This window comes from Mytilus edulis, chromosome 9 (assembly GCF_963676685.1).
Source record: "Mytilus edulis chromosome 9, xbMytEdul2.2, whole genome shotgun sequence".
NCBI classification, from domain to species: Eukaryota; Metazoa; Mollusca; class Bivalvia; order Mytilida; family Mytilidae; genus Mytilus; species Mytilus edulis.
The window spans coordinates 20190816-20208581 of record NC_092352.1 but is presented as its reverse complement, the minus strand read 5'-3'; the positions used below and the strand labels follow the sequence as shown (position 1 = coordinate 20208581).

Here is a 17766-nt window from a genome sequence, read left to right as displayed (position 1 = left end):
AATAATTTGGAGGCTGAAATTTCATTGGCTGATATAACAATTATTAGAACAGAAAGTAGAATGGAGTGTTGTCATATCGTGGACACAGGAATTTTATTTTAATCAGATAGTATTATGTTACCATTTGAGACTAGAAAAATTAAACTCAAATTATTGTTTCTGTCTTAGATCACTCTGATTAATACTTTTTTTCACTTCTTGATCTTAGTTGTAAATCATTTAACAACATAAGCAACAATCCTCAGATTAAAAGAATATTTCATTTTGTATGTCACAGTTACCATAAACCAACTAATTTTCGTGAGCGATTTGATTTCTTTAGTTTCACGAGAATATAAACAACGTGAATATAAATCGTTGCGAAAAATTTTAAACTTGTAATTTGCCTTGTCTGATTACCTCAAGAACATCTGAAAATATCAAAACTAAATCGCTGTGATTTGGAATAGAAAGGAATAAATACGAAATAAAGTATCTGCGAAAATAGATTGGTTTACAGTATATAAAATGAACAAAAATTTAAAGATTGATAATGGTCCTTCATTGACAGGAATACATATTGATAATGGTCCTTCATTGACAGGAATACATATTGATAATGGTCCTTCATTGACAGGAATACATATTGATAATGGTCCTTCATTGACAGGAATACATATTGATAATGGTCCTTCATTGACAGGAATACATATTGATAATGGTCCTTCATTGACAGGAATACATATTGATAATGGTCCTTCATTGACAGGAATACATATTGATAATGGTCCTTCATTGACAGGAATACATATTGATAATGGTCCTTCATTGACAAGAATACATATTGATAATGGTCCTTCATTGACAGGAATACATATTGATAATGGTCCTTCATTGACAGGAATACGATTGATAATGGTGCTTCATTGACAGGAATACATATTGATAATGGTCCTTCATTGACAAGAATACATATTGATAATGGTCCTTCATTGACAGGAATACATATTGATAATGGTCCTTCATTGCCAAGAATACATATTGATAATGGTCCTTCATTGCCAGGAATACATATTGATAATGGTCCTTCATTGACAGGAATACATATTGATAATGGTCCTTCATTGACAGGAATACATATTGATAATGGTCCTTCATTGACTGGAATACATATTGATAATGGTCCTTCATTGACAGGAATACATATTGATAATGGTCCTTCATTGACAGGAATACATATTGATAATGGTCCTTCATTGACAGGAATACATATTGATAATGGTCCTTCATTGACAGGAATACATATTGATAACGGTCCTTCATTGACAGGAATACATATTGATAATGGTCCTTCATTGACAGGATACAGATTGATAATGGTCCTTCATTGACAGGAATACAGATTGATAATGGTCCTTCATTGACAGGATACAGATTGATAATGGTCCTTCATTGACAGGATACATATTGATAATGGTCCTTCATTGACAGGAATACATATACATTTGTCTGTCACACTAAATACGACTGCTTTGATTAACTTTGATGGAATTTAAACACAGTAAATAGACTGATGTTGAAAACAAGTTCCACATTGATTTAGAGTTGTCTTATTTGTCATTTTGAATTATAAATGATTTTGAAAATAAAATAAATTATAATTGATGGTTATTTATCTCTTCAAAAAGGTTTCAACGCAAAAACACAAAATGATTGTTGAGTCCTATCTATTAATTTGGATGCATGGTTGTGTGGGTGTTTTATAATAATAAAACACTAGATAAGTGTCTGGTCCTTTCAGATGAAACACTAGATAAGTGTCTGGTCCTTTCAGATGAGACACTAGATAAGTGTCTGGTCCTTTCAGGAAAATGGAAGTCAGGGATGCATGGATATTTTAAAATAACAAAACTTGATTGCTGAAACTTTGAATTACTGTGGGGGTCCTCTCAGGCCATTTTGGGATGCATATATCATAAGTGTTTAATAACAATTTAAAATTCATGCAATAAGGTTGACATCCTGTTCCATTTTTATTATTTACAATTTTCTGTTCCAGAGTGAAGACACTTAAAAATCTTCATTCACCGATTATTTGAATGTAGATAGAGCTTTTTTTTAGTGATTTTATTTAGACTTATCTAATTCCTAAAGTGTATAAAGGTAACACACTCTTAAAAGTTTAGCATTAGTCATAATATATGTATATTGAAAAAGTTTAATTGGTTTCTTATAGTAGCTTACTTAACATACATCTTCAAACAAGATCATTCATATTTTGTAGCAAATCATAATCATAATAGTAATATTTATATCAATCTGTATGTTGTATTTTACTTTGCTTTTTTCACTAATCTGAAAAGTGACCAGTTCAATTCTATTTCATTTCAAGGGGCTTTATTCTTGCACCTAACATAGCAGATGTTAATATTTGTTAACTGGTTTTAAGTAAATATACTAATAGTATTTTCTATTTTGACAAAGTGTTACTGGTATAAAATGTTAATCCTAACTGGAATTTTGATGAAGGAAATTATTGGACAACTTACATAGGTATTTTATACTAATCTTACAATTTAAAATTGAAGTCTTCTCTTTCATACTATTTCCCAAAAAGGGTCCCTGTCCAATGTGGTTGTGAATAGATTTTGACCATTAAATTGATTTTTTCCATGTTTTTATTTATTTTCAGAAACCTTAGCCATACACAGTTATCAACACTACCAGATAACATTTTTCAAGATGTTAAGTGCTTGAAAAATTTGTAAGTAGTCTGGATGGTAGAAGTATGACAACATTCTTAAACATTTGTATACTGTGGATTCACATATTTATGTGGATATAAAAAAGGGGGTGTGGTATGAATACCAATGAAACAACTCTCCACAAGAGGCCAAATGATAAAGAAATTAACAGCTATAGGTCACCAATTTTTTAGGATATTTTCAAATTTCTGCATACAAGCATATAGAATTTGTGATTCAATTATATCCAAGAAATTTACCAAAATCTGGAATCCTATGAAAAATATATAATACAAAAATCATTAGTACCAGAAGTGCAAGTTTGTGGTGTCGGTAGTTTTGAAAATATTCAAATGAGTTTTTTTCTGCATTGTACAGCATTTAGACTCAATAATGTTTATAAAGGAGCAACAAGGTATATTCAGATGTAGTCAGTATGTTTGTTTCTCAATTGAAATGAAGCTTTCTTTGGTGCATATAGTTCTATGAAGGTTAGTTTTCTATATCCATTTTAAAATATGTTTTTTTTTATGATTAGAACAAAATATGTTGTTTTGGTAAATATGCTGTTCTTTATTCAATGAGAAAGCATTGAGAAATGTTAACTTTCAATAAAGGAATAGTAAGATGAGACAGCAACCCAATATCTCATGCAACCATAATAAATAGTTGTCATCAAATGGTCATGTAAACATTATTCATAGAAAGCATGTCAGTTTTATTAAAAAAAAAGGTTCTTTTGTGGTCTGTATTCCAATACATTTGTAACAATAAGAAGATGTGGTATGATTGCTGATGAGACTCCACCAGAAACCAAATGACATAGAAGTCAACTATTATGAAACTTTATCAGATCAACTATGTTAACATGGTGTTTTTTTCAACTGTAGGAGAAATTCATTGGACATGAATCTTTAGTTTATCTTAATTCCTTCTGTCTTGACCTTCACAATTATGTAAACGCCTTCCTTTAGCACATAAAGGATTATATCAAATTGTCTTAGAACTGAAAAATAAATTTATTCTTTTTCAGGGATTTAAGCTGGAATAATTTAAGTGTTGTTATAGATGTTTTCAAAACATTAGGATGTTTAGAAGTAGTGTAAGTATTATTGTGATAAAAAATGAAACTTTTTTCATCAACAGAAGTTACTTCCCTTTAGTAAGAGGCATATTAAATAACATTTTAGTCAAAGTAATAATAGATGGTTTCATCAAATGCAAATACAAATGCTTTTTTTGATAATCTTGTCAACTATAGTTCAAAAAATCAGGCTACTGACCAATTCCTTGTTATACATGAAACAGCTCTTGCAAATGGGAGGTAACTCATATGAAATGAAAAAAGTAAATATAATTGAAAATTTGATTCACAGTGAAACCTGCATTAGATGCACTTGGTTTGCAACATAGTATGTTGTTAATGTATTTTATATTAGAGCTTTTTATAATCATTCAAATGTTAGGTGTAAAGTTTGTGTTATTATGAGCACGCAAGCATAAAAAATGTATGTTGCCTAATTGGTATTAGAACAAATTGTAGAACATGTTTTTATTATAGCTTTAAAGATTTCTAAACTAAATTAACATATGAATTTAAACATAATTTCAAAAAAAAGTTTCAATATAACATTTAATGGTAGTTCCTCATGCTGTCATCAATTTTTTGAATCAATAGAAATTTAGGTGTCATTGTTAAAATATTTTCATTTTGTTAATTTAAATTTCTATTCTTAATTGTACTAAAGAATTATAACATGCATATTGGTTAATTTTGTTCCAATTTGACTTAGATATTGCGCAAGCTTATGAGCACAATATATTTATTGTAAGATGGATACTATTCAACAGTGTTCAGACAATAATCCATTTATAGCCAAGCTTAAAAATCTGTTTAAATTTTTTTTTCACTGATGAAATCACTAATTTGAAGGTTTATTATGGCACTAGTGTATTAGGCTATATTATTGCATGCAAACTTTTGCTGCTAACATACTGAATTAAAGTTTTTCATTAAGTATTCTAATAATATTTAAAATTATTTTGAATAAGGGTTTGTTTATTATACAAATACATATTGTTTTCACAGTAAGCTCGGAGGAAATGCTTTTGCAAGTGTTGGATCTATTCAATTAGATTTTAATGAGTTGAGAAATTTAGTTGAGTTGTAAGTAAACTGGTGAAATTGTTCTATGTAGAAATAACTAACTAAAACAGGTGGTAGTTTTTATTTTGTTCACTTCTCTCCTTTAATTACCCTTAATCTTAATCTTAATTCTTACTATATTATGGCTAAGTTCTTTGCCATTTCATTGTTTATCGAAGAGCAATAAGTGCACAGTAAAATTAATGCATATGGTATTACTGTTAACTTAATGGCATGAACTTCTATATTTGTAGACATAATTATTTATAGCCCTTTCTAGAAATACATTTACAGTCTAAACTTGTTTCATATTTATTAAGATTTTGTCCTTTGGGCAAAGTTATGATTTAAATGAACTTATAATTTTAATTTAGGAGGCTTGATTTTATTTTTGCTTATTCCTTTTTTGCATCACGTTTTTAGTTGACAGAAAGTAGACTGACTTACATCTTGCATATTTTCTTTCATTTTGTCTTTATTATATAAAAAAATCCCTTGGAGCGGATGCTTATTTGGGAAACAGTTACTGACTAACATATTTCTTTTATAATTCTGTATATATAAGGTGTTGGTTTAGTGCATTTTTACAATAAGAAAGCAAACATGGTATTATCATCATTTATTTTTCAGTAGATCATTATAAAATCTCTTTGTTTTATTGTGTTATCACATTAACAAATATTTTTAGCAGCCCATCCATTGTCCTGGAAAGGGAGATAATTCATATAAAATCTATGAAAAATACATTTTTGACAAAGGCAATATTTTGCTTTTTAGCTCACCTGGCCCGAAGGGCCAAGTGAGCTTTTTGTCGAGCCTTCGACTTTAGTCGAAAAAGCGAGACTTAGCGATCCTACATTCCGTCGTCGTCGTCGGCGTCCACAAATATTCACTCTGTGGTTAAAGTTTTTGAAATTTTAATAACTTTCTTAAACTATACTGGATTTCTACCAAACTTGGACAGAAACTTGTTTATGATCATAAGAAAGTATCCAGAAGTAAATTTTGTAAAAATAAAATTCCATTTTTTCCATATTTTACTTATAAATGGACTTAGTTTTTCTGCGAGGAAACATTGCATTCACTCTGTGGTTAAAGTTTTTAAAATTTTAATAACTTTCATAAAATATCCTTGATTTGTACCAAACTTGGACAGAAGCTTGTTTATGATCATAAGATAGTATCAAGAAGAAAATTTTGTAAAAATTAATTTCCGCTTTCCCGTATTTTACTTATAAATGGACTTAGTTTTTCTGCGAGGAAACATCGATCACTCTGTGGTTAAAGTTTTTAAAATTTTAATAACTTTCATAAATTATCCTTGATTTGTACCAAACTTAGACAGAAGCTTGTTTATGATCATAATTTGTATCAAGAAGAAAATTTTGTAAAAATAAATTTCCACTTTTCCGTATTTTACTTATAAATGGACTTATTTTTTTTGCCAGAAACAAAACATTCACTCTGTGGTTTAAGTTTTTAAAATTTTTATAATGTTCTTAAACTATCCTGGATTTCTACCAAACTTAGACAAAAGCTTGTTTCTGATCATAAGATATTATTCAGAAGTAAATTTTGTAAAAAAAAAATTCACTTTTTCCGTATTTTACTTATAAATGAACTTAGTTTTTCTTCCAGTTAACATTACATACAGTCTGCAGTTAAAGTTTATAAAACATTTATTAGATTCATAAACTATCCTGGATTTTTTACCAAACTTGGAAGCTTCTTTCAATCAAAAGACAGTATCGCGAGGGAAATTTTTATTGATGCTTTTCCTCATTTTTGTTGAGTCTGCGATTAACAGCAAAAGTAGGCGAGACATTGGGTTCCGTGGAACCCTTACAAATTTGTTCACCACTTGGCGTCCGTCGTCGTCTGTGTCATTCGTTGTCGGCGTTAACTTTTTACATTTTGAACTTCTAGAAAACCACTGAATGGAATGAAACCAAACCCAGTATGAATGTGCCTAATGGGGTGCTGACCAAGTGTTGTTACTTTGTAGCCGATCCATCATCCAAGATGGCCACCAGCGGGGGGCTTAGTTTAACATAGGACCCTACGGGAAATACATACAAATGACTTCTTTTAGAGAACCACTGAATGGAATGAAACCATACATAGCATGAATGTTCCTGATGAGATGTTGACTAAGTGTTGTTACTTTGTAGTTGATCCATTTATCAAGATGGCCGCCAGAGGGGGGGGGGGCTTAGTTTAACATAGGACCCTATGGGAAATGCATACAAATTACTTCTTTTAGAGAACCACTGAATGGAATGAAACCAAACATAGCATGAATGTTCCTGATGAGATGTTGACCAAGTGTTGTTACTTTGTAGCTGATCCATCATCCAAGATGGCCTCCAGGGAGGGGCTTAGTTTAACACAGGACCCTTTGGGAAATACATACAAATTTCATCTTTTAGAGAACCACTGAATTGAATGAAACCAAACATAGCATAAATGTTCATTTCCTAATGAGGTGCTGGCCAAGTGTTGTTACTTTGTAGCCAAATTTTATCTTTGTTTATATGATTTCAAAAACCCAGGTAGAGTCAGGTGAGCGCTACAGGCTCTTGAGAGCCTCTATTTAGAGATTATATCTTTTCTTTGTGGGGTAAAAAGGGTATAAGTAGGATACTACTTCCATCAAGAAGGCCTTATTGTACTTATTATTCACCTACATGTTTAAGAAATACATATTAATATAAATAATGGTATAGTACATTTATTTTACTCCTTATTTCTGATATTTCTGATTTTATAATAATAGTACATGTACATGTAATTGGAATTATTTTGGACAAATTTAAAATGAATGTGAGCATGTCCTATATTTTGTTTTTATTTTAATTGGGAAGAATTACGGTAAAAGTTTTAATCTGAGGGTATTAACAAGTTTAAGATACCAAAAGAGTTGTATAATCCTGTATTTTAAATGAGTTGAATAGACTGACCTAGATTGCCGTGAATATTAATTATAATGTATTATTTCTTTGTAGAGATATTAGCCATAACAAGTTCACCACGTTCCAAACCAATGTATTAAGTTCACTGTCAAGTTTACAAAAATTGTAAGTTAAACAAAGCTCATTTACTGTTATGCACAGAAATCTCAATAAAAAGTAATGCTGACACACAAAAATTCAAAGTCAGAAATGATACTTTCCTATAGCACTTCACCTCCCTAGTGTCTTCCATAAGTCAGTCATAAATCAAACAAAAGATATGGTCAACCCAAGAGATTGCTGTACAAACCTAAAAATAATTATAGCACACATAACATAATCACAAAATCTACGAAAATTAGTTAACAATGAAAAATGTTGAATCCATGCTAAATCTTATGTGGATTTGAATGTCAAAATTTTGGCTATACAGCCCTCGCACAGTCGGCAAAATATTCATACATCAAGTGATACATTTTCATGCATGCATATATAGATGTAAATGTTTTAAATATATAAATGAACACAATAATTCTTTAAGGCGGTTGATGATTTACATTTTGTTTCTGATTTGGCAAACCATTAAGTAAATTGTGTTTTTTTTATATCTTCCGAATTCTGCATGTTGGTGTTTAGAATTTTTTATCTGGTAGTTAATATTCAACTTTTATTTAGGAATTGTATTTATATACAACTGCTTCAAGACCGTTGATTCATAAATCCTTGTATCCTCATTTTTATTTATCGGGCATTCCATTTTATTATACATAATAACCTACTCTTGTAATTACAGAAATATAGCAAACAATCCCTTTGACTGCACTTGTGATTTATTGTCTTTCCGTAACGAACTAGTCACGCTTGAAACATCAAGTAATGTGGAGTTTGAAGATAGAAATGATGTCAACTGTTCCAATGCTCCGTCAGTCAACCTCCTAGATCAGGCATCAGAAAGGTTTTGGTGTAAGCATGGACTATATAATCTCTATTATGAATGATTGGCGTGCATTGAAATCTATGCATACAAATATATTATTATTATAGCATGCTGGATAAAAAATCTTGAACAAAAGTAGAATTTAGCCAGATAATTTTCATTTTAGAATTTTTGTTCAAGATTTTCTTTTATAATATAGCACTGAAATAAGGGATTCTATAAATTATATTAATTATATAGTTGTATAGTTAATTCATGTACATCTAGTTTGATTTTTCCGTTATTTCATTGCTATATTGTATATAAGATATTTTAAATATGCACAAAATAATGAATCAAATATATAAACTGACTTTCCCTATAAATACAAGTTTCCACATTAAAAAAAAATAATCACTGTTTTTCCTTTTTAAAGCTTTTTGTGGTCATTATTAGACATGTTTAATTATCGTTTTTAAATTGTTTTTTCACTCTTTGATAGACTTAAGTAGCTTATAAACTTGTTGGCTCTAGGAAAAATATCCATTAAGATGATAGAATAACTAGAATGTTCCAACAGGTTAACTTGTTTATAACTTGGTACAATAATTGTGTTGAAGAAATTTAATTTTTGTCAGTGGATTATTTCTGATTTTTGAAGTATTACATTTTTATTTACTTTTATTACAAAAGAGATTACCATTCTGACCTTCTTTTACCTATAAATCTTTGAATATGATTTTCAGAAGTCTGTGAAAAACATTAATTTATATAGGAGAAATATTTGGTAACATCTGTGAAAAGGGAAATAACTCCAAATGTTTAAAGAATTTTTTTATAAAAATAAATTTGTAATGAGCTATGTTTCTAAAGCCAGCAAGTTAACATAATTTGAATAGCACTAGTTTTAATGAAGTCCATAAAATTGTAGCTTGCCAACATTCCATCCAGCGCCGATCTCTTGATGGTTATGCAACAGCAGGTTATAAATTTATTTGGTTTGAAATTGTGGTGCTGGCCATAAGTTTGTCCTAAAACTATTTTATGCAACAAAGCAAATAACATGCAAAAGGGATTGGAGTAAATCAATTATAATTGGAATATCTTAACATGCTTTTGGTTGAATTTAATTTGGTTTATACTGATAATTTGATTGGTTAGTTTGTTGGATGGATGATATATAAATAAAATCTTTATAATTATCTTTATAATTACCCTGATTTTGTTTTTTGTCCATGGATTTATGAGTTTGAACAGCGGTATACTACTGTTGCCTTTATTTATAATGATTGTTTATGTTTTATGTGTTTTAACACTGGTGCTGGGTTGAACAGAGTTTTATGTAGATTGTCATAGGTGTAATTGGTTCACATTCACATTTTTAACATTTATTCCCTTCACACTTTCTGAATATTTAGTGATAAGTACAACACAATATCCCTTTCTAGAAATACATTACAGTCACAATATTTAATGCATTTGATTTATCTGAAAAATACATCCCAAATATGAAACTTAAATTTAAATATTTTTGTTTTATTAGCTTTCTTATCTGACTGGTACAATAAGACAAATATAAGTAAGTCCCTATGAATAAATACTGCAAACTTGGATATTTTTGCAACAAACTATTTTCACAGGGAATGTTTCAGCACATTTTACATTATCGCAGAAAATTTCCACGTTTGCAGTAACCAGAATATTTCATTGTGCTACGTACAAAATTTTCTGCTGGAAAACAATCTCCTAGGGATTGCTGTGCGTACATGTTCTGCAGCTTCCCACTGCTTCGTAAAAATATTGCAGTAAATAATGAATTGATTGAATAACAAGTTAGATTTTTTTGAATTTTTTGTAGACTTCACTTAGGTGTGTGTGACTAATTTAGACTTAAATATTTAAAAAATGTACCGGTAGATTTTTTTTTTTCGTATAAAAAAAAGGGAAAATAATACACTATTTTTCCCTAAATACTCAAATAATACAAAAAAATATGATTAAAGTTATAAGTATGATTAGATATCTAACCAAATAAGAAATATTAGATTATTCAGTTAAAATCCTTCCCATTTCCTCATTCCCTTCTCCTGACTAACAATATATATTCTGTCAGCTTTATTAACCCTGCTTCTGCTTAAAACTGACCAATCAACATCAAGCAAGATTACTAACACAAACAAGAATGTTTTTTATTTCAGCATTGTAGGAAAAAGATCAATTTAAAAAAGGCATAAAGTAATGTAAATAAATGGAATGTACTTTAAATGTAATTTAGTTTTTTTACTATTATCACATTTACATGAATGTGTACACTTTTGTGGTCTATTGTGAGTGCATGAAAAGTTTATTTGTTAAGTTCTTGAAAAAATGCATTATAAGCTAAGATTTTATGCATGTGTTTTTAATGTTAAGAATATCGTTTGGTAATTGTTTTTGTTTGATTTGAAGATAAAAATCTCTTTTAAAAAAGTAGATTTCCCAATTTATTTAGTTTGTAGTGATCCTCAATCCCAAATATTCATCTTACATTTACATCAAAATACTCAATATATGAATTAATTGTTCTTAGAAATTTAATGAATAGTTTCTCTCAAGTCTTATCTAAAGTAATTTAAGTAAAAATTAGTTCTTGTAATAAATGTGAAAGAAAAAAACTAGATATTTAAGTGAATTATTTTGTGATTGTTTGTCAATGTTATTTTTATCAGTCTAACATCTCACATATAGTGCACATGTGTTCTCCCAGTCCTTTTATTATATGTATAAATTATATAAATTAAATGTTCATATTTGATAAGATATTTAGCTTTCTTTAATAATGATAATTTAACCTGTACTTGGGGGAAAAAAAATTCAATCGATAGGGTTAGTGTTAATGTTAATTCTATTTTGGATAAGTTTTTCAACTTTTATATCTTGAAATTTAAAACCCTATACCCAACAAAAATAAATTTTTCCTGTGTTTAAATGGTAAAAAGTTAAACTAGTAAATTTTCTTTCTTTCTTTTATTTGCTTCTTTGAAATAGTTTCTGTGGTTAAATTTTAGAAAAAGATACAATATTGATGAAAAATTGAATTATTGAATTTTTATGGGAGAGCACGCAGTATAAAAATATGGCATAAGTTGTTAATGCTTTTATTAACTGACACAATAGTATAATTTGTATCACATATTATCACTAAGCATATCACAGAGATGCTTCTATATGTATGGCATTGTATGTAAATCAGCTTTTGTATAGAGTCAAAAAGTTTAGAATAGAGAATGGAAACAAAGAATTTGTCAAAAGGACAACAAGCCAATCAAAGATCAGAAAACAGTGACAGGTCACCAACGGGTCTTCAACTCAACACAGTGAAAAATTCCCTCACTCAGAGGCGGCTTTAGCCAACCCAAATAATGTATACTTTTTAAGGAAATGGATTTCACACTAATTGTTTAAACATAATTGAAATAAGGAATGTATTCTACAGTTTTGTTTTAAAAAAAAAAATCATTTCAGAAATCTGAAAATCAGAAACTTTTCAGATGGGACAAATTAACCCTCAACAATGGACTGTTATAAATTATAGATAAACCTTTTCTACTTTCATATCCAAACACAATTATATTTAACTATGTTTAATTTGAGGGGGGTTTAATATTGCTATTATTTTTTTTTCAAAACCAATTGTAGCAATAGTTGACAATTTTTAAATGGAACCACCCTTAGAGTAATCCAGTCCATGTTTAAACCCTTTTATCAAGGCGGTCTCAAAGGCTTTTAACCCTTTTATCAAGGCTTTAAACCCTTTTATCAAGGCGGTCTCAAAGGCTTTAAACCCTTTTATCAAGGCGGTCTCAAAGGCTTTAAACCCTTTTATCAAGGTGGTCTCAAAGGCTTTAAACCCTTTTATCTAGGCGGTCTCAAAGGGTTGCATAATTGGCATCATTTCAGAGTCTGTGTAAGCTATTACAATCATTTGTATATCGTTAAACATGTTCATAAATGTTTTATCTGAAACCATATTTCTACGAAATCGCTATAAAAGTTCCAATTTTAACGATTATGAATTGGTTTAAATATTAGGATTAACTTGCAATCAAAACATGGAAATAGTTCTAAAGTTTGAAGAGAATCTTCCATATGTTCACACAATAGTGTAAAATTTTAATAGTTCTCTGTGGTAGAAATATACTTTCTTTTACCATAAAAGTAGCCTTTAGATGTGATTTATAAGTGTTTCATGTTTCATGTTTTTGTTTTTAATATAGATTAGACTATTGGTTTTCTAGTTTGAATGGTTTTACAATTTACACTAGTAATTTTTTGTGCCCTTTATAGCTTTCTGTTCAGTGCGCTCACAAAGGCGTTGAAGACAGTACTTTGACCTATAATGGTTTACTTTTACAAATTGTGACTTGGATGGAGAGTTATCTCATTGGCACTCATACAGCATCTTCTTATATTTATTTAGAAGTTTATTTACCTAATTTACAGGCTATTTATGTCCTACATCAAACCTAGGAACGTACACAAATAATGATGATTCAAAGGCTAATACTTGTGAGTCAGTGCACATCTCAATTAAATGTAGTTTAATTTAATTGTTACTGTAATAATTTTATTATTTTGATTTTCAAAACATATTTTATAGCTTGTATTAAATTAGTTCAAATTGCACCACATTAGTTCACAAATAAAGATTTTAAATGTAATGGTAGATCATAAAGTATTCTGCAAGTCGAAACGAAAGATGGATTAGCTACCGGAAATATTAAGAAAAATTATTTTGGAGTAGAGAATTTTAGCAATGAAGCAATTCCACAAATTACCAAATTGTTCTCAAATTTTGTGTTTTTCTAAAAATAAAATTAATAAGTCCACAAATCTTCTGAATTGTTCTGTATGATTGAAATTTGATTTAAATCTCAATTGCTTCGCTTTTGGATTGAAGTTTAAACTTGCAGAATATTTAATGTATTATGTATTGATGTTAATTAATTTCTATTATTTTATTTTACTCTATGCCTTTTTAATTGATTTTAAATTTTCTATATTTTTAGTATGTTTTGTTTTGTTTTATTTTATGCTTGTTATTAACACTATTTCCTAACACATACAGCGTGTTCATCACATAAATCAAAACGTTCAACGCCAGCGTGGAAAAGTTATTGCAGTTCCTTGTCAACCACACATAGATTCTGTGTCGGTGAGTCAGTTGTTGGCACTTTTAACTGTGGTTTGTTCCCCCCTGTGTTGATGGGACTTTGTGGGAAAGCTATTTCTATCTTTAATATAGAGTCACAGCTTACTATTGCCCATCATTAGAGCTAGTTAATGATCTCTTTTCTAATCTTTTATCTCTCAACTTCTTGTAATTAGAAAAAAAATGTGTATATTTTACTAAGGATGAACCTGGAGTGAAATATTCACAACAATATGAAAATACATGTATTTGCAATATTGTGATATAAGTATGAGATTCAATCAATATATTCAAGAATATGTGTAATTGATGTTATAGATTGTTAGATATTGTATAATTCTTTGCAACCAACACTATTTTGGTATTATATCTCAAGAAATCTTTATCCCCCTTCTGGAAATGTCTTGTCTCCCTTCTGGAATGTCTGTCTCCCTTCTGGAAATGTCTTATCCCCTACAATGACTTGATTATTCTTGTTAATCTCAAACCAGTAATTAACTATGGTAAAACCTGGGTTAACATAAAGAGAAGAATTGAAATTTATAAAAACGAAATATGTTATTTTGCAAAAAATGTAGTTAATATTTTCACCCCTTTAACTTTTTTTATACCAGGGGTGGTTTCAGGGGACGGGTTGTATATGAGGCATATGCTCACTTTTATTGTAGAATATAAGTGTTTTTTTCTTACCTCCCCTTTTTGTTTTAATCAACATATTTAAGATGCCGCCCTCATTTTTGTAAAGCCCTTGTGGGCTCCCCTTTTAAAAAAACTGAATCCTCACCTTAATGATAATTGTTTAATAGGCCATGTACGCATAAATTAGAATGATCAAGTCAGTATACAATCGGTGTCCCAGGGTACTCTTTTTCACTTCTCCTTGTGTGGTAGCTTTATAATGGGTATGGAATATGTCTAAGAGGATTTATAAAGAGGTAAGTTGTTATTTTACGATTATTACGGATAAAAAGAAATGGTGGTCATTTTTAAAATGAGAATACCGTGGATTCATTATTATTTGTTGGATACCAATTGTAGTGGATTTCTTGAACCACGAATTTAAATGCTCAACAAATTGCAAATTTTCTATAAGTTTCTTTGCAAACTTTGGCAAAAACCACGAAATTAAATATCAACAATTATACAGGGATTCCTCAATCCAACAAAATTGGTACAATGAAAATAAATGAATTGACAGTTGATTCCTTATCTTCATGTAAGATAATGATTTTTTGATCAGTTGGATAAGGATTCTGGGTAAAAATAAAAATGTATGTGTATATAGAAATCTGATATGACAGGTTTGTAGGTAATCATGGTTGTTTCAATACTCATATTTTTATTTTATTTACCACATTAGATGCACATTTGTGTATTAACATTATATATGTATACATGTATCACATTTTCCCCATCCTTTACCAATATATTTATAGTTGATTTAAAAATAGCATTTTTTTTTTTATCGTAGTCCAGTTCTGGACTATCATACTTTAAAGTAGTGCTAGTTTATAGCTTATTGCAGAGGTGTAGGGTTCAGTGTGTGTTTTGCTTTAATTTGATTAAACTGAATTTAATTTATGATAAATTAATAGATTTTGAATGTGCTAAAAAGTATAAATTTCAGCTTACAACAAAAAAGGTTTCTTAAGTACATTTTGTACATGTATTATGGTAGGTTTGTCATCTTCAAGATTTTAAATGTCCTTTATCTATTGTCTATAAGCTACTAAATTTGAAAATAAATACAATACTATCATTTTACAGTATTTTTGATTGATTGATTGTTGGTTGCTCAATGTCCAGTGGCAAATAGTTCATGCATGTTCAGGACGATACAGTATTCTTGGAAATCTGTCTACAAAGGATATGATAAGACAAAAACTGTATTTTTTGGTTACCAAAATTGCCATTATGTTGAAATTATCTGAAAACTACAGGAAGAACTGTTGTCTTTGAAATCCTTATCTACGTGTTTTTAACTGACCGGTATATATTAAAAACTATAAAAGCTAGAGGAAAATTATATTTGAAAAATATCAGGGCATCAAAAATCTACCAAAATCAGTCTTGAGCTGAAATTATCTGATTACTCATTGAAGAGTTCTTGCGCTTGAGAACATCTTTTTTTAACAACTTGTATTGCAAAGATGAATTAAAACAAGAAAAAAGTTAAATTTCTAGAGTTCAACATGCAGTCTTCAATGATAGATGAGTGTTACTTAAAATGTCTGTGCCATTTGTCAAATGCCAACAAAACAGCAGCCCAAAAAGAACTTAAAGAGTTGACATGCAGTCTTTAACAATAGAAAAGTGTTACTGTGCCTATATCATATGTCAAAGTCAGAGTCTAGACAAATAGTAAAAACATTTAAGAGACACTACCAAAAAATTGACATGAACATCAATTTTTAAGAAATTTTTATTCTTCCTTGCAGAAAAATAAGTTGTAAACTTTAAAGGATTAAATGTATTATTTCCTGTACATATATTCCCACGTTCCCATATTAGATTGTGTATTTCTTGTCTGTAGGTCCTGGAAGACTTGGTTCCTGTTACTTTGATGCAGAGGACCAGGTCAAGTATGATGTTTTATTTACAAACACTGAAACTGCAACAGACAATCAAACTTGTATTGAGAAGTGTTTCGACAACAATTCAACATTTGGTATATTTGAAGACAGTTTATGTATGTGTGGATACAAACACATAGATCCGGCTAATGAATGTTGGTGTAACTTAAAGGCCTATGTTGATGGGAGTAACATGGCTTGTATTGACTCATCATCAACTAATATTGTCTATGTCAGTACTGTGTATCCTATCTCTGCGGGACTTACTATTGGTCCTTTTGATCGAGTAACGGCAGGACAAAGTCAGACATTTACAGCTGAAGTTCAGTTATCCACCATTGTTCAGTACATATGGACATTTGGTGACTCTGTTGAGACTACAACAGGAACGTCATCCAGCATGACATATATGATCAGCCACACATATGCAACAGCTGGGACTTACACCTTGACAGTTATGGCATGTACCACCAACTCAGCATGTGCCACCCTGTCTGTGTTAGTAGAGGTACGGCCCGTACTTTCATCAGACAGTATTGATATCACATGTCCCTCATCATCGCCATCCCTGTCATCAACAATAACGGTGACGGGAACCATCAGTGCTGGATATAATACAGAATACAAGTGGACTAAACTACCTACAGATAATGTCACAGCTATTACAGGTATGTGATATAAGTTTTAGATTTGAGGTATACACCACAGTCAAAGAATACTAGTCAAGTTGCAATTTTGAGGTATTATGAACCATATGATTACAAATGAAAAAAAGTGTACTTTAAGATACCAGGTATTACAATGAAATTTGGAGAAAAAAAAAATGGATAAACTTTTGATTTTCTCTGTAAACTTCCAAAACAGCATATTATTAGTAGACTTTGGTAGTATGGCTCTGAGTTATTCAGTTATAAAGACTTCTAACATTTTATATATTTCATTCTTGCTAGGATTTTCAATATGTTTATTAGTGAGAAACTCATTGGATTTGTATAATTTGTGGGACACAGTTCCATATCAAGATCGAGACCATTTCAGATTACTCATGACACAGTACCATATCAAGATCGAGACCATTTCAGATTACTCATGACACAGTACCATATCAAGATCTAGACTATTTCAGATTACTCATGACACAGTACCATATCAAGATCTAGACCATTTCAGATTACTCATGACACAGTACCATATCAAGATCTAGACCATTTCAGATTACTCATGACACAGTACCATATCAAGATCGAGACCATTTCAGATTACTCA

The 17766-nt window shown here is 30.0% G+C and overlaps 1 protein-coding gene across 14 annotated transcripts in view; it reads left to right on the top strand.

The window, feature by feature from the left end:
• Window positions 1-17766, top strand: part of LOC139487783 (polycystin-1-like) — an 89669-nt gene that overhangs the window by 26004 nt on the left and 45899 nt on the right. For 4 of the 14 annotated variants that reach the window (XM_071272876.1, XM_071272875.1, XM_071272873.1 and 1 more), the window contains 5 exons: window positions 2672-2743; window positions 3757-3825; window positions 7875-7946; window positions 8614-8783; window positions 16461-17168. In XM_071272876.1, the coding sequence (XP_071128977.1) occupies window positions 2672-2743; window positions 3757-3825; window positions 7875-7946; window positions 8614-8783; window positions 16461-17168 (1091 nt within the window). Of the gene's footprint in view, window positions 1-2671; window positions 2744-3756; window positions 3826-4812; window positions 4891-7874; window positions 7947-8613; window positions 8784-9667; window positions 9719-13218; window positions 13285-13843; window positions 13931-16460; window positions 17169-17766 lie in introns of all 14 variants that reach the window. The other 10 variants (XM_071272863.1, XM_071272864.1, XM_071272862.1 and 7 more) reach the window with 6 other exon arrangements.